The 25,423-nt window shown below is 39.0% G+C and overlaps 1 protein-coding gene across 1 annotated transcript in view; it reads right to left on the bottom strand.

Annotated features, from left to right (window-relative positions):
• The window catches only part of NCKAP5 (NCK associated protein 5), a 702,047-nt gene that overhangs the window by 464,734 nt on the left and 211,890 nt on the right, over nucleotides 1–25,423 (bottom strand). The window contains exon 3 of the mRNA XM_090045889.1: nucleotides 12,763–12,840. Within this exon, the coding sequence (XP_089902015.1) occupies nucleotides 12,763–12,840 (78 nt within the window). The remainder of the gene's footprint in view (nucleotides 1–12,762; nucleotides 12,841–25,423) is intronic.

Raw genomic sequence — 25,423 nt, 5'->3', positions numbered from 1 at the left:
CAGCATGTCAGGTACCAAACCAAGAATCCAGAGCCAGCCACCCCACACAGAAACACGTGCCCGAGTTGCAACAGACCCTATCGATCCAAGATTGGCCTTGTTGCCCATCTTTGGGCCCACAGATAAATCATGGAAGACAGTCATCCTTGACTGTGAGGGATTACTGATGATCTTGAGGACCCAAGTGTTCTGCTTTAACAACAGTCAATTCAATTCAGAAGCAGCTGAGGAAACATAATTGCCTATATTATACAGGGAATCAGACTCAATGATCTAGTGTTTTTATGGGGTTTTCCTGGCTTTAAATTGTGTTAAACTTTGTGAAAGGAAGTGACAAAGGAGCATGAGCAAGATAAATAAAGTGGCGTCAAATATCATACAGAAGATAGTCTTTAAAATCAGTTGAAATCTCATAAGCCTGCAGTGTTACACACCAGTCCGACAGAGCATGTAAGCGCACAACTAGTCCCATTGAAATGAAGACTAAGTTTATCCACACTGAAGTCACATATATGCTTAATTGCTTCAGTGTAGGGAGAACATAGGGGGCATTTTTCCAAATAACCAATCTTTTAATTGTTGGATTAAACAACATTAAATTTGTGATACAATAACAACAACAACATTACAGTTCAGTATAATCCTGCTTTCATAATCCTGGCTTGAAAATACAAAGTTTAGCTTCACCTGGATAATTTATTTTCCACATATGATTTCACCTCAGCATTCAAGTAACACCAAAACCCATCAGGTGGTATGTACGTTGGTTTAAACTACAGTATTACAGTAAGTTCCCATCTTGTATTATCTGATTACAACAGCAAAGGCTAACTTTCTGGTTTCAATGTGGCGTGACAACTCTTAAAGTCTGAGAGTAACCACTGTTCTCTTCTGGTTTCATGATTACGTGTCTGATTATGAGATGCCATTTTTGAGACCACAAACTTTAGTTTCTTGGTTCATTTTCAAACCCCATCTGTATTTCTCCAGTCTTGCTTTCCTTGAAATTCCCAGTGTAGTCTCCAGTAAACAGCAATATTTAGATAATGGCAATGTCTTTCCAAGTATTAAATGGTTTAAGACCAATCCTGCACCTACTGATGTTAAGAACAGGAGTGTCCTCTATCAGTACAAACATTTCATGAAAACAAAGACAAAGAAACAATCCAAAAACTCTGCTTTGTCATTTTTCTACAATAACTTGCAGCTCATAATGGTGGCTACAAACAATATATATTTCTGAAATCAAACTATGCTCCTCCTGAACCCCTGTTGTTCCTCACCTGCTTTTTTGCTTTTCAAAACTGATAGATTTTCAGGGTTTCATATTTGGCATAGCTGACTTGATTGTTCCTACCATTGTTTCTTGTCCCTAAGACCAAAGCAATTTTATCCAGCATAAATGTTTACAAGATAAGAGACCATGCTCTCAAAAATGTCCGTGACTTTCATTTTTGCTTTGGAGTGATCTCAGAAATGCAAAGCTCATATTTTAAAACTCTTTAGAGTAAACCTAACAGCAAACAACAGAAGTTTAACATACAAGTAATTAGCAAAGGGTTTACTTGTGGAAAGCAAGCAGCTGGTAAGACTAAACAGCTGTGTCCAGTATGTGAGGTTTGCTTCTTCATTTGAAGCAACTGGCCACTGTTGAAGGCAGGGCATTGGCCTACATGGCCAGTATATTCAGTATAAAATTAGTGCAGGTGAGATCAGGACCAGAAATTGTCAACTGAATTTGCCTATCTATTGTTATCATCTGCAACTCATTCCATTCTTCTTTTCAAAGTGAAAATAACTTGGGGCACATCTTAGATAGGCAACCAAAATCTGGAATTATTATTTCACCTGTAATTACTAATATCAGTCTGACCATCTCATCTAAAAAAAACTCTACCCTTCAGGATCAAAACTCTACCCTGAAATATAATGAAGAATCTGAAAGAAAAAAGCAAGAAAGGTACTGAAGTCTGGTACGAAACTCAACACTCTCCATGCCCTTCTTAATAACAATTTATATTTTCTCCTTATACAAGAGTGAAACAGAATAGAAGGAATGTAAGACTAAATGTTAAGACATTAGGCCCTAAGGTTACTAACTAACAAATAGTGTTAAAATATTAAACAATTAGCAAGGTCATATAGTAATATCATTTTTGGGAATCACAACCATTTCACTCCGAGTCAAATCCCGAGAGATATTCAGACTCTCCAATACCAATTTGGGAGAACTGAGGTAGCGTGGTATGCGGCAAGTGTGCTCCTACATACAGACGTTCACTATGGCATTCTAGAAAGAGCTACTCCACATAAGGTATTTTTGGTACAGGTATTAGACACTATTTCAAAGGAAAAATTACTTTTATTGATTATCTTAACAGAGACAAACCAACACAGTCAATACTCCATAACAGCTATGCCAGTTAATTTCCCACTGTAGACAAAGACTCTGAAATTCCAACTACCGTTGCCTTCTACTGAAATCATCTTATTCATTTCAGCTGGCATTTGATCAAGCCCAACAGGCACAGCCCTACTCCCAATGAAGTCAATAAAGTTTTAGTATTGATTGGATTCCAATTATATTTTTTAAATGTCTGAATAATGCTGCTGTTTGATATTGCAGAACAAAAGCGAAGTGAAATCCCTGCTCATCTGAGGCCAGGAAAATAGTAGCATCTGGCCAATTGTTCAAGCATGTTAATAAAGCGTTATCTGTAGGAAAAGGGGATAGGGATTCAGAATGCTTAAAGCCTTTGATCTGTATTAATGACTGTGGCTCTGAGAGGGCTGATGCAGGAAAATCTGCTCTTCCTTTGCATGCGACCTCCCTCCCCTAACCAGGTATAATTTGACCCTGGGAAATATAAGTGTGAACTGGAGCACCAGATCATCCTCACGTATTAGGGAAGTATGGAAGTATTCACACCCATTTCTAGCAAAACAGGGAACATCTATGGTTATTTCTGTCTGGTATTCACACTCACATAGAATGTGGCATGGTTTAAAACATCCTGAACTATCCCGAAGCATTTCTCTTACGACTACTGTTCCAGATACAGCAGAGATCAAGGTGGGATTGGTGACCTCAAATTAGAGACCTGGTAGTGAAACCAACAGACTGGATTTTGCAAACTTTTTTTCAATTTCCCAACCCTTATGGGACTATTCACATGAGAAATGGTTTGCAAATTCAGGATCAAGCTGATTTAAATAGGAAAAAATCTGCTTATGTTTTTAATACTCTAATGAATATTGATTTATAATTGAAACCTCATCCCTTGTGGGACTTTTTACAATAATGTTTACACAGATTTAAATTATAATGTATGTTTTATTCCCCTGAAGATGACTGTATTGGCATGTATTCCTGATTTTTTTTAAAGGAAAAAAACCCCAAAATAACCTCAATGTGCAAATGGACCGTATCTGCAAATATGGGTTGCTACATACATAATATTAAACAAAGTCATGAAAAACGTCATTCCTTAATGTACAATGGGCTCATGCAGCACATAGAATTTATAGAAAACATACACTGGATCTCGTTATATAACATACAGAGGCAGGAGGTCAGCCAAATTCTTCATAATTGGAGGAAATGTGTATCCAGAAAGGGAGAGTGCTCTTAAATCATACCTCTCCCAGTTCTCCTACCTCTATTACAGCCAACACCGGAACTAAACAAGCAACCAGATGAATGATCTGGATGAGGCTAACCACAGACCTAAAAGTCATTCTTGCAAAAATATGGTCTTGTACATCTGGATTTTACAATTGCCAAATGCATACAAAGGGTGGACAGAGGTGTTAACTATCATGGTAGAAAACAGGGAAAAAATATAGAGCAGAATAAGCTTGATATATCAAATAACAGGAAGAGAAAATGTCACAGTAATATTTTTGTTGCACAGATGTCCTTATTTTACTTTAAAGCTACGTATAGCATTTTTGACTCGTCCAGAAAAATGCCTGTTGGTGTGCCCATATCAAGAATTGTTGCACCAGTGTAGGTACACCAATGTAAAATAACCCACCTCAAAAATACAAATTTACCATCCATTCTTACAATCCACACAAAATGCCTTCTCCCACAAGAGTAAAGGAGGGAGATTACAATAGTCTGAGCCAAAGAGAAAGGGTTTTTTATAAAGCCTGACAAACTTGGGGCACCATCCTGTAGGATGGTATAAAATCTCACTTTGTAACAATCACAATAGTTTCACAGTTTCATAGTGCTTAGGGTTGGAAGGGACCTAAGCAGATCACCAGGTCCAACCCCCCGCCCCAGGCAGGAATGGGTACCGTGGTCATATCACCCCAGCCAAATATCTGTCCAGACAATGTAATAAGCTGCTTAGGGAAGTTATGGAACCTCTTTTGTTGGAGTTTTTCAAGAAAAAGAGGGAAAAGCATTTGTCAGAGATGGTTTAGGTGCTGGAGTGTTGGAAACACTTTGTCACAGTTCATGTGACCAGACTGGAATAGACTCCCAGCAGGGGGTGGTGCAGACACCTACCCTGGAGATCTTCAAAAGCAGACGGGACGCACACCTTGCTGGGTTATTTGACCCCAGCAGTCTTTCCTGCCCAGAGCAGGAGGACCGGACCCAGTGATCTCATGAGCTCCCTTCTAGCCCTAAACATCTGTGAATCTGTGGATTAGTTGACCTCGAACATTGTGATTTGATGGAAAATAATATTTTGTTCTTACTCCACTGGGTTAAAACTCAGGAGATCTAAGCTCAATTTCTGGCTTGACCACAGATTTCTTATACCATCTTCGTTGCTTAATATATTTGTTAGTCACTCCCCATCTGTAAAACAGGCTTGATGATACTCCCCTCCTCCTGCTCTTTGGGTCAAGGGGTCTGTGATGTGGTGATAAAAAAGGCACAGAGAGAAATGACAGTTTTTGCCTGATCTGACCCCTGAAAGTGCTCTACAGCCATGACCAAACAGAAGAGCATGGCTTCAGAGTGTTTTAAAAGAGCCCAATCCAGCAAAAATCTGAACCTTCATTGTATGAGGGAGCAGAGAGAGTTTGGTTTGGGGTGTTTTCAGCCCCTGCCGAAGAACGGGGTGGGTGGATTGGAGCCCCCCTGAAATCAGGGTGGTGGAGCACAAATCCACCTACCCCAGCTCCAGCGCTGGCTGGGGAACCCCTAGAATGAGTTCCCTCTGCTCCCTTTTCCCCTCCCATTGTGAAAACAGCACAAGCTGGCAGGGAGGAGAGGCCATTGCTAGGGGAAACTGGCTGCAGATTCCCCTCTCCCCTGCAACCAAGGATGAACTTGTTTGGTCCAAGGGATTGGTGCAACTCAGAACGCTTCCTGCCAAGTGTTCTGAGTTACAGCGGGGAGCTGCACTGCTGTCTGCACCCTATCATCAGTGTCAGCCCATTACTGAACTTGTGTTTTATAAGTGAAAAAAGTTTGCAGGGAAAGATGGCAGTCTGACAAATGGGGAGATCAAAGTCCTTTATCTACACATCAAAGGAAGGCCCAGACAGGGCAGCAGCAGTGTAAGCTTCCTCAAAAAGACCAAAGATGTGAGAATAATTCCAATTTCAGGCTCATTCTGTCATCAGCCTCTCAACTGAAACAGACAAAAAAGGGCATAATCAAATGCTCCCAATTTTGATAATGTTTTCCATTAAGGTGCATCAAACTCCATTGACTGCACTGAGAAAGACTAGCATCCTCCAGTTGGAGGACTGGAATGCACTGTTCTCCATAAGTAGCTGCATGAGTAAAAGGACACCGTAGTATACATTTTTTCTTCTCTTTTTCTTCTCTCTCTCTTAGGATAAGATTCTTCTTCTCTTCTACGCTCAGTCATGATTTTCTATAATTCCAGTTAATTTATGAGCATTTTCTCTATCTCCATGCAGACTAAAAAACACTTGATAAAAAAACTGCTACTGACATTTCTATATGCAGACTTGTCCCAACAGCATATTACAATAGTATATACTGTTTGTATAGGCACCAATCTGCTAGCCTTTTATAAATCTGATTTAATTCCAATGGTAGGCATGTAATGATTCATATTTACGCTGGTTTAATATGGATCAATATCTACCTCATTTCCTTATATGTAAGAAAGCATTTATAATGAGTGAGAGTTTTTACAAAGAGAGAGAGAGAGAGAAAGAGATCTGTAAAATCTCTCTCACTCATAATATTTTCTCATATATTATTAGTTTTCTAAGAGTTTTTCAGAGTAAGGTTTTAGAAGTAACCCGTATTAAAGACTTACAGTCAGATCTTGTCATTGTTACTTACAGCCACTTCTTCCTTGGTAAGGTAGAAGTAAGTTAAGTGAAGCAGAATCTCATCATTAGTGAGAACAGAAGATTAAACCTGTTATGAGTTACTGTTGGTTATTTCACGTTGGTTATTTTCTTGCCCTTAAATAAGTTAGGAGAGTATTTCATCTTTTAAAAAGAACTTGCTAAACTGACAGAAATGCATCACCTACATATATTTTGCATATTCCACATTACACATTGTGATCGTGACGATCAGCTGTAGTACTACACCTAAAGCTGGGATAGAGTTTCAGATTAATAAATGCTCCAATATTTTTTCAACGCAAACATTTAATTTTCTAGAGCAGTACTTGACCCATGGTGTGACAGAGTTGTATATATAGATGCATACTGTGCCTAATGTCTTCTGACTGAACCACAGTGCATATAGTTCAAGAGACCCAGACTATAACCATCTGCCTAATACAGACGGGATCAGGTAAAAGCAACTCCCAACAGTTGTTGAACCCTAAATAATTACTGAAGTAATAAGAGCATCTGATACACAAAAGGGGTTCATTTTTATAAAAATGTAAAACAAATAGTGAACCATGCTAAGATTATACATTTCATTTCTCTGCATACAAATGAGAAAATAATTCACTCTGGGCTGTTCATGTATTTTGCTTTTAACAAACATCCATATGTCAGATAGACCATCTATACTCTTCCCTGCTGGAGTTTTCTTCTTTCAACTTAGTAGGGAACATTTGTGATCTTTATTCTACCAAATAAATCTGAGGAATATATTTTGCTCAAGGCTCCTGTTTTTTTTAATTTCAGAGAAACAAATCAATTCATGGTTCAGGCGGTCTTGTTATTAAGACAACCACACATCTGTGCAAAAAACCCTGATCTATTACATACATTTGTTAAAATATTTATAAATTAAAACACTGGCTAATTTATTTAAGTTTGTTACTGTGATTATATGAAACTACTGATCCTTTTGTTAACTTCCAAGTTTTACTCCAGGTTATTTATTATATGCGTATAGCAATCTGTTAATATGAAAAATATTCTGTACGTAAAAAGCTCCAAATCACTTTGGAAATGATGTAGATAACCAGATCCCAAAATTTAAGTTCTTACTTATGAAATATTGCTGGTAATGTGAATGGGAGTTATATCTGAATTAAGGGTGCAGGGAAGGCCCATATTCTGATAGGAATTTTGCTTTGCACATGTTCTGTCCTGATCATGCACCTTGCCTCATACTTCTCATGAACCAGAGCTTTTTACAAGCTGTGCTTTGTATAATAAGTTAAATTAGTATCGGTAATGTAGGTATTACTCCATGACAGTGTAATTTAGCATGAATATTTCTTGTTGATTTAAATAAACACACAATTTCTGAACTTACAAAATGACTGACCAGTAGACACTTTTTATATCTATTCATGACATTTTTTCTTGGTATAGCACAAGCAATATCAGAAGAACGGATTAGATTTTGGGATTGGTGCCAGCTTAAAAAAGGTGTCACTGTACTGTTTAAAATTATTTCAACAGCACTTTGATACAACTAATATTCACTGTAAACAAATACAGAGCTACTTTTTATGACCATTTTTAGGCGATAAGTATTCTAGTGTCTTCACCTTCACTGTGCTATCCTTTATGTTAGAGGGTTAACACTGCAATAAAATTCTGCAGTTTGGTGTCTTTGTTATCTTTGGTCCACTATACAGCTAATGCAATCACTATTTTTATTTTTAAATTATCCTGTTACATGACCATTTTTATAGGCATTCTCCTTTTAGCATATCTTTCTGTAGGGACATAGATTGTTCTTAGTGTTCTACAATACATACAATTTAGCATATGACAAAATATCTACTTTTTCTATACACGAGGATCCACAATGCCAACCTAACCAGCTTGAAATCATGAAAAAGGCTCTTTAAAAAAGTATGGTGTGACACAAGACATTGTACCAGAGATGCAAAGGAAGCGAGCGAGCCTTTTAAATTCACAGATAAAGCAGTGGTAGTGCTTTTTGTAACCAAGTTACAACATATGCCCTGTTCATTGAACCATCCAAATTTACATTGATCTAAAGACATGTACATTTGTTCAAATATCAGACGTGTTCTTAATAGCCTTTCCCTCTGGAGCCTAAATGTTGGGTCTTAGAGGAAATGTATTCACAACTGCCAGTAAAGCATATGATGTATCTAAGAACTGAAGTGGCGTTGTCAGCTGCACTGGAAAAACTACTATCCGTGTTCTAATGTTTCAATCATGCCGATTCTCCTTGTTCATTGCTGTTGTAAGAACCAAATTCACAGAAAGTATAAATAGAAGACATGTTCTATCGCTTGTAATTAGCAGCTACGTGAAAAACAGAGATGGGTATTACAAGCCAAGGTCTTGCCTCACTCACAACTGTACTTCAGCATTTTAAGACGCATGTCAGTGCTTGTGCCTCTTTTGTTTTATAAATGTACTGTTTTAGGATCAAACAAACATGGCAACTAAGTTGACAAACATGAGTGATCAAGATTTAAGTGACACTCCAAAACTTGTGTTTTTCCCCTCGCTTTATCAAATAACAACAATTGGAAGTGTCAGAAGATACAAGGCTGAGGCACAAAAGACAGAGAGAGAGAGAGAAGGAAAGCCTCAGATCTCTTCATAGGGATCTCTGTCAGATGACCAAAGGCAATACTCCTGGATTCTAAAGTAAATCCCATTCAGGCTTATTGGTGTAGGCTACTCAGGAATGGTCAAAATAGGGATTACATGGCTGAGCTCCCCAAGATGGTCCTGCCTTGAACAGAGGACTGGACTAGATGACCTTACAAGGCCCCTTCTAGCCCTACTTTCCTATGATCCTATGATCCTGCCTGTGGGTTCTTCAGCCAAGATAGTGAAAGAGCCACTAGGAAATGAAAAAGCATTACAGAATACAACTTTATTTCATTGGTAGCATTTCATTTTCATTGGTAGCATTACAAAGTACAACTTTATTTCATTGGTAGCATTAGATATTTTTTTCAAAGCCTTCACTTCTGTAACACCATATAGGACATTAAGGTTTCCATTTGTCATGCATCTTATTCCCCAAAGTTTAGTGCTTTCTAGTCAAGCAGTTTAAAATTAATCACAGTTGTTATTTTAATCTGGGTTCACCATTAAGAATTCTTGCGGAGCAATTTTCCTTGCAGACCAATTAAAATCTCCCAGTGGAAGTTTATGATTACGACAAAAGCAAACTGTTTAATGCTTGGCACTGCCTTCATTTACAAGCATTAAACCCATGAGTATAGAGACATGTTAATGATTTAGATGAAAGCATAGCAAAATTATCTGAGAAAGTCTGTTTTTTAAATCTGTCTTTGGAAAAAATGCTGTTAGGTCTTTATACATGTGCTTGTGTTGTTGTATGCTTGTTCTCTCTCTCTCTCTCTCTCTGGGTTTTCCTTCACTGTAAGATCTAAGTGCTATGGATCCTCAGTTTATTTTCTGATTATACTCTCTCTGAAATCCAAAACATTTTTTAAACATTTTCACAAATGGAAAGACTTAGGTTTGATCCAAGCTCCACTGAAGTCAATAATAAAATAGAGGTTAACAGGAGTAAGATCAGACCCTTTATAACAAGCATGCCATGTTTAAATATTAATTCTGCTTTATGCTAAAAGAAATAGTGAATTACAGTTCTGAGGCCAAATGTCAATCTAATAAAGAAATACATAACAAATAAACACACAAACAAGAACTGAACATGAAAATTGACTGTTGTAATCTTTACTTAGGCAATTGACCCAATTGTGGTCATTCTGCAAAGGTGGCAGGAGCAAATAGTTTACTTTTCTTAGGGTTTCTTCACATGGGAATTATACATAGAAACTACAATTTTGTCAAATTAGCCACAGCACTGAATGAGTACATGAGAAAGTACCAGTGCAAGGAAAAAAAATCCTTTCTGGCCAAATATTTTATGCTATTTTTAAATGTGTGATTAGGCAGAAAAAAAGTCTAAAATAATCTCAAATGTTCCAGTGCATGATCATAGGCTGAGATGCATCAAAAATGAATTTAACTCCAGTGGCTTCAACAGACTTTGACTGGACTTGAATTTGTCCCTCTGTATATATGTTAATATTTTCAAATAAACTGGAGGAACGAACATGTGAGGATACAGCCAAGGAAAAAAAAAAAAACCATCCTTCTCCCCAAATATATGCTTTTATATCTCTTATTTCATGATCCAACCTCTCTACTTATGAGCTTCTATCTTAATCACTGTCTTAATTTTTCATTTAACAATAATCCTTAAATGGTCCTCCGTTTAAAAAAAAAAAAACGCACCAGTCAAAAACAGCTGCGCTTCTGCATACTACCAAGGTTACTCTCTTTATGCTTTTGAAATTCTTTCGACATTGATAATCTGGACCTGGTCTAGAGGTCTGTTTTATCAGAAAGCTATGAAACATGAGCTAAACATAACCAGTCCTCCTGGGAGTGTGATTAGAGCAATAAATTTCTATGTTCCACAACAGATGGTTATGCCACATGAAGAAAGTAAAATCTATCAAGTGCTGTAAAATGAGAAGAAAAAAGAAATTTCTGCTCCCGCATCAAATTAAGTGCCTTTTATTTTGCTGTTGTACATGTGGTAATGTAGACGTTCTATATCAGCACCATGACATCAGTTTTAGTCTCCTCAGTCTCAGACTGGTTGCTATAAATCAGTCCAGGCTGTAAGTAACGTTGAAAGAGCTAAATGTTCAGAATTTGTGTCTGTCTTTTTTATTAGCTAGCCTAGAGTAAACTGGGGGCTATCGTTCAATGTCAGGTTCAATGCCCAATGACCCAATAGGTTAAAAACGTGGCAGTCACAAATCAAGGACATAATGAAGTCTGAGAAGTGGTCTATGCTGATTTATTAGAACATCTGTTTGACTACACAAAATCTAGTACTTCCCTTGAATATCATGAGCTAGTCTCATAATCCTCCACATATCAGAGATTCCTTTTTTTTAAATCCAGTAATTTAAAATAGTCTATCCAAACCCAAAGGGCTTTTTTTTCATACGACTCATTGCCAGACTGTTGTTTTTACCTAAGTGCCTCAATGACCTGCAAATGGGACACCCTTACCTTTATCACTCTGTAAAAAATAACAAAAAGGAAATGCTGACTTTAATTTTTAAAAAACACTCACTTTAAAACATTGCTGTGTCAATTCATAATTCAATAAAATCTTACTCTCTGCTGGCTCTCAAGGAGATTTTAATTTTCTTTATTGTTCGTGTCTATTTTTTCACTATTCACTATACTGCTTCTATTATCCTTCATTCTGATTCAAATGCTGTTTACTGAATGCTGTAATATTGCATATAAACCTCCTTTCTTTTACTATAATCATTCAATTTTTAAAGGACAGGAAAGTTCATCAGACTTATATCAAACATTGTGCAAAGCCACCCACTGAACGAGCTTTAGTTAAATCGCCCCCGCTACCATTTGGAAGCATGGAGACACGGATATATGAGGTACAGAGGCTGGCTGGAGCACGCTAATTAGCATGCTCCAGCAGACTTGATTAATCAAGTCTGCCCTGGCACACTGCAATTATAGTGCGTTGGAGCAACCTCCCAGCACATCTGCAGACATAGCATTTGATCCTAAAAATGTTTTCTCTGTGTGCATCAGCAATTTGATTGGATGTTTTACTTGGATCGTTTGCTGATGTGTTACTAGTGATGCCAGACTAGTAATGCCCATCCTCATTATGTAGGCCAAATTACATCTCTCTAAATCTATTCAAATGTCATTCACAAAAGTGACAACTAGTGACCTGATGACATAAATGTTTCTGGTACTATACTATTTTTCCGGAAGCAGCACTCTATAGAGGTTGCTCTAAGTGAGCCAGGAGTACCCATGAGATTTGTATATACAAATTAGGTATAGACCTTGTGTAGTAAGAGAGGATAATGTGAAAAGTACTTACTGGACAATCAGTACTCCTTTCATTTCACTGAAGCAGGATTGCTAAAAGCAGCTAAGTTAGGCTTTAAAACTCTGAATTTCCTATGCAGCCCAAATTATTACCATTTGGGGGGCAGTTATGTGTGTCCTTTTACATAACATTGAAGGAGACACAGATAATTAAAGATACTAAAAGCTCTGATAAATCTACTCCAATAAAGCTGCCTATATTTCAAAATAGAGTTAGCACAGCATGTTTAAAAAACAGAGCTTTCATACACTGAGAATTATGATATATCAAAGGATCGATCTCTCTAGCCAAAGCTGTAATTTAGAGAGACAACTGTCTGTGTTGTACATGGCTGAGATATTTCATTGGGTTAAAGTTCAATACTCCATAGGCCACATCTCAGGAGAGGTTCAGATTGGATACCTGTCCATTTTACTTGACATGTGGAGTCAAAGCTATGGACTGTTACATTCATTTAAAAATAATATAAATTGTACTTGCCTCCATAGGTTCCAACGTTGCTCTTCTAGCTGAGTCACTAAATGCTCTATGTATTTATTTGAGTCCATATATTCCTAAAAGAAAGGATCAAAATGTTTGATTGGCATATATTTTGTAACCTTGCTAAAATGCTGATTTACAGTTTATGAAGGTCAAGTTCATTTGGGGGCCAATGGAATCCCGACGCACAAAATTCATGGCAACAGAAAAAATACAGTTGTAATGTAGGCTTGCACGTGCACCAGAGGGTTCTTGTATAAATCCCTTGCCCTGTACAGAGATTACTAGGGAAACTCTGGGCTAGATGCATGAGTGTCATCGGTATCTACACCAGCGGTTCTCAACCTTTTTCGACTCAAAGCATCCCTCATTAAACTCAAGGCTCCTACCATACTGTTTGTGAACTGAGTAGTACCTCATTTCAAAAACTCATTTATTTAGTATAGTACTTACCTCCTTGCAGAGGGGCCGGGCAGTGGGGGCAGAGGAGAGGCTAAACAGGAGAGCTTGAGCCTGCCCTTCTCTGCTCATCTCCTCACACCTGGAGCCTGAGCCTGCTCTTATCTGCGGATCTTCTCCCTTACCTCCTCACATTTCCCGTGGTGCCTTCAAAGGATGGCAAGACACCCTGGCTGAGAATCACTGATTGACACAATATACCTAGAATTTTCCTCCACCGATCCCCTGATACAGAAAGTCTGCAGAACCGCCTCTCTGTAGGTCTTGGGTGAGAGTTCGACTTGGGATGGACCAATTTTCCCTACAGATCTCAAGATTTATGGGATGAGTTTATGTACACTAGGCAACCAAACTTTGTCTCAAAATGCTTATTTGTTAATGCCATGCGAGTTTTAAAAAATGTTACCACAAAAACTATATTTGAATATTGAGCTATAATTTAGTTCCTAGCTCCCAGTGCAATAACTTTGTGATATTACTGGGCATATGAAAGCTACTGCATTTGTAGGCAGTAACAAAATATACCAAATAAACATACATAATACACAATAAAATGTATCGGTATCATCACTAAAATGATGATTGTTTTCCTCTTGCTAAAATAATGCTGTCTGTTCTTTAAATAAATGACTATTTTCACTACAGAAACACTTACTTTAGCAATAGAAAAATAACTTCATTTTCAGAATGAAAATAACTCCAGGGTGGTATTTATATGAAATATTTCAGAAAGATTCCACAAAATAGCATATAGCATAATATACTGCATTCCCATGGCTATGGAATCTGTACAACCACATTAATTAAACCGACAAACTATCAATAATAATATAACTCCTTCAAATAATAAAAAGAGAAAATGTGTCAGACTTTATACCATGAAAATAATAGATGTCAACATAATACCAGGAGAAAAATTCTATGATAGGTTCCCGGAGATAAATGTTCTTCCTTAATGGTTTATGGATTCACCAGAATGCCCCCGGATGAGATCATATCCCCATTTACTATGGGTAGCTGTATAATATTATTATTTACATTGTGTACATGTATGCATGTTTATTGCATAGTGGCTTGTCTTATTTTACACATTTATCTTCATGGTACAGGAATGGAAGGTAGTATTACCAGAGGGACAGTACATCACCTTTCTTTCCACAAGGTGAAGATAAATGTCATAAGAGTCCAGCCATCATACTTTATGTATACAATGTACATTTTTATTTTCCAGGACTGAAATTATTCTAAGTGACAGTGCAACATTATAAAAGCTTAGACTTGGATAAGAACAGAACTTCTTCTGGAATACTGCTAAACTTTTAAGAACTTGTGGGTTTTGATAACAAAAAGAATAAGTAAAGAGAGATAGTTAGCCATATGATACTAGCCATAGATTCCTAAAAAGAAGGCCATCCTTTCTTTTAGGAACTCAATTAAATATATACAGCCTTTAGTGACTCAGCTAGAAGAGCAACGTGGGAACCTATGGAGGCAAGTTCAATTTAGTCTGAAGTTAGGCAGAAGGCAGGCCAGGGTGGCACCTTCTAAACTAGTGGTTCCCAACCTTTTTCTGCTATGACTCTAAACTGGCCACCAGCAACCTCCGAACCCAGCACCGCAGGGGCTGCTGGGAGCGGAGTGTGGTGGCAGAGGTGACTGTGGCCTGCGGGCAGGGCAGGGGCAGCCGCCATTGCCCCCTTTGTGTGCGCTGGCCCCACTCACCCACCTCTCCTGCACCGCGCATGTGTGCGCATGTGTGTGTAGACCCTTCATGACCCTACTGAGGACCCCCCCATGACCCTGATTTGGGTCGCGCCCCAAAGTTAAGAACCAGTGTTCTAAACTTACGTGTTCAGATGTCCATGAACTTTTGTAAGCTACAGCTAAATTAAGCTAGAAAAAGTTAGATGCATGATCTATGCTGCTATGAATACTGGTCTAGCTGGATATTTGGTCTCAGCTCATATGGCATCTCTCATGTTCTTATATTCACTATATTCATAGACACAAAACAGAGTACTATTCTAACAAAAAGATAAGTATTTCATGATAACTAATGTTGTAGCTGTGATAGCCCAGGAAATAGGTACCCAAAATATGCTATTGGGTGTACGGTTATACCTGCTCTGGCATCTTCTGCTCACCCTACTTGCCTCCCAGGCCCCCAGATACAATGCTAAGAGCAGGGCTGCACCTACCTGGCTCTTCTGGCTGGGCAGCACAGTGCTGCCCCTGCTGTGGCAAATTCTCCCCGGTAGCAATTCTGGCACCCCCCCATAGTTGACACCCAGGAGTGGTGCCCCACTTTCCCCTCTAGGTTACACTGCTGTTGAAGTCTATCCCAACCATGCAGGTGGTTCAATAAAAGGTGTCACCCACAAACATCCTTGCCTCTTGCATGGTAACTGATATAATGTAAGATGGCTCACGTGAAATTTATTAGCTGCAACAATGTCTTTGTTAAGGTAGACTTCTTTGATTGCACCTCTGGGCAACAGAACAGCAAAGAAGGGACCAGATGTTTGAGTCAACTGGAATAGTATTATTGGTAGGAATTTTACAATTAGGGTATTATGAAATGCTCTGGCATATGTTTCTGCCCACATTAATTATTTTACTGTTCTAATAAAGCGATATGCTTGCTCTTCTGAGCTTTTAACAATAATGAAAACTCTTTGTATAGAAATTCCCCAAAGTATGAGGTAAAACCTTTTCCAAGTCTGAAAAAAACCTGTGCAAATGAAAATAATTTGAGTAATATTGTGTGTGATTAGTAAAGAGCAGCTAATTATTGTGCAACTTTCAACTGGCTTCCTTAGCTCTCCTAAGCTTCTAAATCATGCACTAGATTCCATGGCTCAGATCTTATTCTGCCTCTGAGATGGCTAAGTGGAATTCAGCCAGCTGTTTAGTGTCCTAAATATAATCCTATTCTAAGATGCTTGAGTCCTCAGAAAGCCATTAACACATCTCCTTTTGCAACATGCCTTCATATGAGCCTTAAAATGTCTAAGTCACAAAAGGGGGGAGGAGTTGGAAAGATTCCCTCTCTCTTTTCCAGGGAGTGGGAGAACCGGTTCTCAGCTCCCCTCACTCTCAGGGGTTTGAACTCACACCTCTTATTTGCCAAGCAATGGGCTAGGGAGGACCGAGAGCATCCTCTGTTCCTCCTGCTACCACTAAGCCACTGGATTGAAAGGTATATAAGGGGCCAGACAAATAGCAAGCCAGAGGGAACCTGCAGCCCACTGCCTTGGGAAGCAGCCCTGGTTTCTGCTCTGCAGTCCACATGTTGCCTACAAAACGCTGTATGCTTCTGCCCACAGCAATTATGTTATTATTCTAATAAAGTGTATAAAAATGAATACAGTAAATCAGGTTATTCATCTCTGGGGTAACTGTTTGTTCTAGTTTAATTCACCTTTGTTTCAGTTCAGTGCCAATGCCTCCTCCCTTTCTTCATCGACTCCTGATAATTGGTCACTATTGAATAATTTGCCATACCTGCATTACCCTTGAAGTGGCAAATTAACCAGAGTTTACTATAAATAGAGTTGGGATCACTTTATGCATCAGCACTTCCTAGCCCACCGTTTGATGGTTGGTAAGTGGGAAATATGGATTCAAACCCCTGCAGGGGAGGAGGACCAGGAACCTAAGTCTTCCAGTTCCTAATTAAGTGTCCTAACTACAAGGCACCAGACTAACAGTAGAGGGAGCCTTTCTCGCTTTCATTCGGAAAAATGCCTTCACAAGGCAAAATATGATCCCAGATCCCAGGGGCAGCCCTGACTCACATACACCATAGTGTGTGTACCTAGCATTACATGTTGGTTGGCTGTAATGATCCCGTGTGCTCCAGAAGCTCATAATGGTGGTGACTGCCAGAATGGAGGAGCTATGAGCCTCCACAATACAAAACAGGACTGGCTTTTTGAAGGTCCTGTCCACTGGGTCATGTACCTCCTCAAGAAAATACGATCACTCTTCTGAGGCAAGATACATTCTTTCGGCCAAGCAGCCACAAAGACTCAGACATCTAGAAGGTAGAGTAGGATCTGGGCCCAAGTACGAGGGCAGATGCTGCATTCTTTTTTTAAGCCAAATTTCCCACTGAGCCAGATTCTGTTCTTTGTCAAATAATGTGAAACCAGAGGAACTCCATCAACTTCAATAGGCCTATTCTGAATTTTATCTCAAATGCTACAGAGAATAGAATCTAGCATGTTGGCTTCATCTTGGACCCATGCAGTCTGTATTTTAATAGACTGAGTTAAATTTTACATAAAGTACATTGCGTAAATCGGACAATGAATTTTTCTGAAGCCAAGATGAGAAAAATCATTCTGTAGTGAATGCACATTATGGCTTAGAAAACCTGCATTATGCAATCATGTAAAGATTATTGCCTAGGTACCACGTTCTAAAACAAGCCTCCATTGTATTCACCAGTTTTTACTGTATCAAAGCTAGCATAAATTAGTGTTAATAACTCCTTTATATATATTTTACTGGAATATTAAACACTTTCGGTTTATCCTTCAGTGCACTTCGCACAGCAGCCAAGGCAAGAAACCAAGTTTTATTTCACACAATATTGCTATGATAATGTGAAAACTTAATTTTGTAGCAATTTTTGTGAGAAATATGGTTAAGGCCATATAAGCAATTGGGGAAAAGAATGTATATATTTATTTTCTATAATTTCTGCTATAATGCCAACTTCGTCCTGTAGCAAAACTGAAATATGGTTTCATTTCTGCATACAGGACTGCCAACTCCTGGTGGGTGATTTGTTATTATGGCATAGATGATATCCAAAAAAATCAAAAACAAGTCAAATATCCTTTTTTTATGAATAGCAGAAACATCTGCTTTCTGCTGTCTTTTGAAGGTACATAAAATGATATAGTATTGCAGAAAGAGAACTCTACTTTAGAAAAGTACCATACTTCCAAATCAATGTTTGTCCACTTCTCTACCTGCACATGTGACAGGAATTTTGCCTTTGGTTTCAGTACCAGCAGAAAGTAACCCATTTAACCTGTTTTCACATATCTGGAACACTTCAGTTAGCAAAAAGAGTCAGCCTTCACAAAGACTGAATGGGAAATATTTTGAAATACCATAATTTATTCATGACATGCCAGGCAAGTCTTTGATTTTGTCTGCAGCAGGCCAGACCTTTCAATCCTCATGAAAGACTTCAGGAACGGCACCTATTGTCAACAGTACTAGATCAGATAGGCAAGGCAGAACTATTGCTGGAAAGCTCAAACCTGAGCAACATAAAAGTAAACAAGCCTATTTACTGTCTTGAAGATATTAGTATATTATTCTGCTTTCCAATAACAGGCATTTGGGGCTAGGACCAGGAACCTTATTAAGTCTCATTTCACTGTAGGCACCACTTCATCATAATCCCTTTTGTAAAGTATCAAGACAGACAAGAATGAACGCACATCATCAACGCACTACAAATGCTGGTCAGCCATCAGAACTAATTAAGTATAAATTATCAAGATCCACATTAAAAACAGTTAGGGTTTTTTGGTACCTTCTTTGCCAATTGTAAAGCAGTTTCAAAATTTCACTGAATTTATGATAGAAATCTTCCAAATTAACTTTATTTATGGCAAGTTTACAGCAATTTGTTCCTGTGTCAACACCTTTTTTTAGCTTAAATTGCCCTTCTCCCATTCTGGAGTTTTTACAGACAGCCTCTTAGCCTTTGTTTTGCTAGACTACAAAAGTCAAGCTTATCTCCTCTCACACAATTGACTGCTGATTCCCAAGATCATCCTAGCATACCTTCGCTACATCAGTTTAAGTTAATCTTTCTCAAACCTGGATGATTAGAACTATACATGATGTTCTAGAAGTCTCTTCCAATTGTACTAACACTTCAATTGCTATATGCTAAGCTTTCATTTGCCTCTTTCATTCTGCATCACATAAAGAACTCATAGTCATCCTGTGATCAATACCAGGCTCCTTCTCCTCAATTTCTTCCTGTTGATAAGCTCCCAGTTTATTAAAGAATTAATTATTAGTTCCCAACCACACTACTATGTTTTTTTCAGTTTTTTGTTTTTTTGTTTTTTTACAGCTTTCATAGATTTCATAGACTTTAGAGCTGCTAGGGACCTTGCAGGATCATTGGGTCCAGCCCCCTGCCCAAGGGGCAGAAAGTCAGCTGGCGTCTACTGATCCCAGCAAGATAAGCATCCAAGTGTATCTTAAAGGTGTCCAGAGTAGGTGCTTGCACCATTTCTGGGGGGAATCTATTCCAGACTCTGGAGACTCAGACGGTAAAGACATTTTTTCTTATGTCTAGCCTAAAATGCCCTTCCCAGAGTTTGCGACCATTAGATCTTGTCTTTCCTTGGGGTATTTCCTGTGGCATATCCATGCTGACATGAGTGTAGATGAGACATACTGGGCACACCTACATGTGTGCTTCAGTGTGCAATAGACTATCTTACTGTGCATTAAAGCATCATGTAAAAAAAATGACATTACGTTAATGCACCATAAAAGTATATTGCTCATTAAGCATCACTAAAAAAGCATGAAAATGCACTACTGCTCATTACTGAAGCCTAATACATACCACATTGGAGGTACTAAATTTAATGCTCATTAGAAAAGGTGCATTAATGCACCTGTAGACACACCCACTGAGAACATGTTTCCATCAACTGTTAAGGAGAAAATCTAGAATAACTATGGACCTATAATGCAAGGACAAGGATTCCTTCGGTGAAGGCTGGAGTAACAATTTAAACTAATAAAATAAAATATATTTATGGATGTTTTCAAGGGTGGATCCAGAGGTGAGGGTGCAGTGGTGAAGTAGTACCCCATCCCTTGATTCTTGCTTACATCCACACAAACTTTACAAACAAATGCCTGGGAGGGGCAGTGACATTTCTATTAAGGCAGCACTAAAGGAGTCCATCAGATTCATGACTCATTATCATCTCCCTGATTTCTGCTAATCCCTCTCATTTCAAACATGTTAATGCCCCTTTTCCTTTTTGGTGGTTTTGATGTTCCACTATTCAAACCACTTTTTCCTTTCTTCTGGCTGTCTGTTAGCCATCCGTAGTAACATCTCTTTTCTATTTCACAGTTCTGCTGACTGTTTTTAGCTCTAGCTAAAAACCTTAACTCAGGTGTGATGATATTAACTTGGGTATAGAAATGACTGCCAGTGAGGTATTGGAAGCACTGTCAAGACACTCAAGAAAACTAGGTTTAGTTTTATGAAACTGAATAAGAGATGTACATTTAACTATAATGGAGACAGAACTAATAACACAACATCTTTAGACCCTTTTTTGCCTACCTTTTGTTCTGAAATGTAATATATAATTAAGCAAATTAGTGCACATTCCAGTAAAGTTTTATTGCTTTTACTTAAACTGAATAATTTAGCACTAGTGTATTAGTAAAGCTTCAAGTTTCTCTTTAAAGAGAGAAAAATGTGTTGTGTTATATGTGACGTGCCACACCATATGCACCCCCCACTTTTCAAAGTCCTGGATCTGCCCCTGGATGTTTTATAAAGCATGTAGATCTTACTGTTAAAGTGAGTTTAGAAAAATTTAAGAGAACTAAGCATATAGGGCTTATAAACTTATATTCAGAAGCAGTCTAGACCAGCCACCTAGGGGGTTAACTCCAATCTGGGGTCTGTTGCAATTCAGCTTGGTCCCGGGAAATGTCTAAACTCTACATACATCCCCTAGACAGAGACAGATCGCACATACAGGACAGTACAAAATGGATGGGGAGAAGGAGGGGAGTACCATAACTACTGGGTTAAGAGTGGCGTTCCATCTTACTTTTTCTCTTTCCGTCCCATGAATTTTGCATTCCTGGCTAGTCAGTGATTCAGCTTTAACCAGAGGAATCAAGGGCACCCCAGACAGCCCTAGCCTAAAAGACTGATAGTTAAGGTACTCTCCTGGTAAGTGGGAAAAGTGGGCTAACACCCCTTCAAGATAAGGAAAAGCTGCAACTTAGATCTCCAGCTTCCTGGAGTAACCAGCTGAGGCACTGAAACTGTGGAAGAGCGGAAAATACCGCACCCCCCTGTATCCAGCATTTCCTGTTAGCTACCTGCTGAATAATTTGAAGGTCTGGATCACATTTAAGAGACACCTAGGTTCCTATTCAGTGTTTAGGAAGCTTATGTACCTTAACCTAGGGAACAAAGCATCTACATATTAATTCATAGTTTCATAGTTTCTAGGAAGGGACCTAAGCAGATCATCAAGTCCGACCCCCTGCCATGGCAGGAAAGAGTACTGGAGTCAAACGACCCCAGCAAGGTGATTGTCTAGCCTTGTCTTAAAGACCCCCAGGGTAGGAGCCTACACCACTTCTCTTGGAAGTTGTTTCCAGACCCTAGCCGCCCTGACCGTGAAGTAGCGCCCTCTGATATCTAGCTCAAATCTACCCTCTGCCAGCTTGTGACTGTTATTCCTGGTCACTCCTGGTAGTTCTTGGAAATTGTTGTAGAGGCCCCTACAAGATCTGTCTAATAGCCCATGAGTCAGCCAAACATTTAATTAGATTACTTTCTGGTCAATAGGAGTGCTTAAAAGCTTAACTGGAAGGGGACCAGAGGATTCTGGTCAATCTTGCACTTGGTGCTGAACCATCCCACTCCAGCAGAAGCCTGTCTTGTCACTTTGGCCCCAGATACACTCTTCATACTCTTTAAAGTAGTACAGTCTGTACTCTCTGGTGGAGCAGATCAGTTTGTCAGTGCAGGAGGAGACAAAACCATCATTTCCTCTCTCCCTCATCTCATGGTTAGTTGTATTCTGTATGGATTCACATAAAACTGTGATTACCTTTGTGTGGGAGCTTCAGGCATGACCCTATCTCTGTCCTCCAAGCCACCTTCAAGCAGGACCAGAGTTCATGTGCCAGCTGCAGGATTCAGGAGTACCACCATCCTGTGCACAGAGTTATCCCTCCCCTAGTTCCCACAGCAGGCTTGTGTTGTGCTGAGTGCCTCAAGTTGCTCCTCGGCACCAGGGGGAATTTCACCCCTGCAACATTTTCATTTAAATCATTGTGATAAGATCACAGTGACTCTACTACCTCATGGTTCAGATTAAAAGGTGCATGTCACTTGAGAGCGAGAAACATAGAAAGTGAACAACTGGCCAGAAATCCACTGTATTCATTTTCCTCTGAAGTGAACTAAGGATAGTGACTATCCCATAGACTATCCAGTCATCCATTGTCAGAGACAGGGATGCACCCCTGGTCTTTTACAACACAGTCCCATATTCCTTAGGAAAGGCTAAGCAATTGGGGAAAAAAAATCCTTCTCCAGCCAGATCACAGACTTGCCAAAACTTGGACACCACAGTGGCAGAAGCAAAGAGAAAGCAGCTACATTACCTAAGAGATGGAGAATTAAACTGTGATCCTATGTGGGGAGACAGCAATTCATCTTTGGAAGGATCTTAGAAGTCTGCCTTGCGGGGAAGCTTTAGACCTCCAGACAATTCTTTTAGAGAGTATTATAATTTTCTAAAAATGTTTATTTTTCCTTATCATTCTCCTGCAAAAACCTTGGATGGAAAGTAGGCTTTTTCCAATAGACCAAGAGGACTTTTTTTTTTTAATATATAGCCTTCTGGATTGTGTTTTTTACATGTCTGAAAATGTTCAGAGAACCAGGGATATGAGCATGCTGTCTGTTCATGTGCATTACTCAGCTGTGCACTAAAAATAAATCACATGGAAAAAACAAAACTTCCTTATATTAGATATTTCTGTCACTCCCTTCAACACTACACCTGGTTAGACTGCTCACCTTTAGTGTTAAGTAACAGTTTGGCTCAACGGTAAAAGCTAAAGAAAATAAGGTCTTTTCAATCTGTCATTTTCACCCTTTTATAATTTTCCTACTTGATATCAAAGTGGTAGTTTCCTTGTTAATGTTATTAACAATTAAAACCAAGCTGCACATTCTGAAACTATTTCAATGGACCGAAAAGCTGGCAAGAGCTTTCTTCCACATGCTGTGTGCATTACGAACATTATAGGGAAAACGGTAATGATTGCTTTAACAAATATGTCAAGCAGATTTCTTAATTGTTCAGAATTACTTAAGCCTCAGTGAGCATTTCATATTAAATCTCAACTGAAGTGATTAAAACTGATTTACCAACTCATCTGAAGCCAGTTGTTTTCATAAAAATCAGCTGGGTCTCATTGCTACTGCTGCCTTGTTCTGGCTTTGTATCCTATTGAACATCATAGTCACATATCTAAGAGTGGAGTTTAATAAAGCTTGAAATAGCACTAGCTAGTTAAGGGACTGATTCAGCAACCCTTATGCACTCTGAGTAGCTACAGTGAGTTCAAAAGGACGACTCATTCAAGTATAATGCAATGCAAGTGAGGGATGCAGGATCCTCATCTGCTAGAAAACAGCATTGCTACACTGACATGAGTGGAAGTATGCCAGTTCACAACAACTAAAGGCCTGCTTTAGGACACCATGTAACAAATTGAATATACTGTCAAGAAGAAGGGTTAATCTATGAATCCTTGTTCATTCTCTTTTTTCATGGACTATGGAGAAAATAGCAGCCTCTGCATTGGCCTCAGCATGCTAATAATACTTGCAGTTCTGCAATAAGACAATGATTGTAACTACATTTCACAGTTTCAGCTGGTCACCCACCAGGATCAAAAAGGAAATTCTCTATGTACCATTAGCCAGGGTTCTGGGAGGTTCCTTTCCCTTCCCCTGGAGCATCATGGACTAGTCACAGCTTTTGATGGAGGCTAGATAAGGGAGATCAGTGCTCTGAGCAAGCACAAAAATTCTCTTGCTGAGATATTTGCCTGGTATTTTCTTCATGTGTTCAGAGTTAAACTGGTGATGGGTCTGTGGTCAAGCAGGAATATTCCCCCGTATCAAACTGTTATGAAGTTTGGGGGAGTTTGCTCCTTCCATCACAGCACAGGCCAGGGTTTACCTGCTAGGAATGTCTAATCATTTCCTTGCCACTGTAAAGGCCTCATGCACTGACAGTATCTTGGTCTCCCCACTCCTCATTTTCTACCTGTGGCACATGACTAATATGACTCAAGTTATCAGCCTCAATATAAAGGTTTCTAGGTAAAATGTAATGGTTAAGGATACAGTGGAGGACAATCTCTGTTGTCCAATAATCCCTTCCATTTTCAACCTCTGTGAAACAGGCTACTGGTCCCAGGACTAGAGGACTAGAAGACTAGAGTTTTCTACAACCACTTTTCCCTTGAGAGCAGAAGCAGTAGGGAAGTTGAACAGCATGCTATTTCAATACGGCTATGCACCGGCTAACCTAAGAGTGGTGCTAATGAGTTCTAGCCGGCTCGCATCTGCTGGAGCATGAAGGTGCTTTTTTGTTAACAGACCCATGTTTATATTCTTACCCAACAGACTTAACATCTACATATTTACGGCTCTGACTAAATTAGGCATGCAATGAAATGTGCCTTGCAATGAAAGATGACCCAGAGGAGGCAGCGAGACAGCTCTGGGATAGGACTGACATGATCCAGAGGTACAGGACAAGAAGGTGGCTAGGAAGGTAACTTAATTCTCCATTTATTTGGCTCACATTCCCCAGACTGATTTTTTTTCTTGTCCTCATCATAAGCAATGTGTAAAGCCCCATGAAGTTAGCAGGAACGCTCAAATCCTTCACCGCTCCTTTTGAGCTTCTGATGGCAGTTCAATGCCTTGATTTCAAAACAAGTAATAGTCAAGCCTCAGCTACATCAAAAGCATATTCTGATTTGTGAAACACCATAAAACAGAGTACATAGGAAGTTGACAAAAATTACAGAAACAAGATGCACAGATGGAGTATCAAATGTGTCAGTGGTCCATTTAAAAAGCACACGCTAGGATAATGGATGGATTACTGGTGAAAGGTTTTGCAGAAGTGATTATGTGTAAAAGAAACAAGAGAGGGTTATGAATTCCAAGGGGAAGAGGTAACAAGGAAGGGGCAACAAGGAATGAAAAAACAAAGTGAATACGTCTAAATACAGCATTCTTGTTGACACAAGCATTTGTTACACCAAAGAAAGTTTGCATTCGTTTTGGCCCAGAAACCTTCTAAGGCATCAGTAGAGTAGGGAACTCATGTTCCTTCCTCTTAAATC

Source organism: Crocodylus siamensis, chromosome 4, assembly GCF_052110815.1.
Source record: "Crocodylus siamensis isolate JL-2025a chromosome 4, ASM5211081v1, whole genome shotgun sequence".
Classification (NCBI taxonomy): Eukaryota; Metazoa; Chordata; order Crocodylia; family Crocodylidae; genus Crocodylus; species Crocodylus siamensis.
Note: the sequence above shows the minus strand (reverse complement) of the source record. Positions and strands in the feature narration are given on the sequence as shown.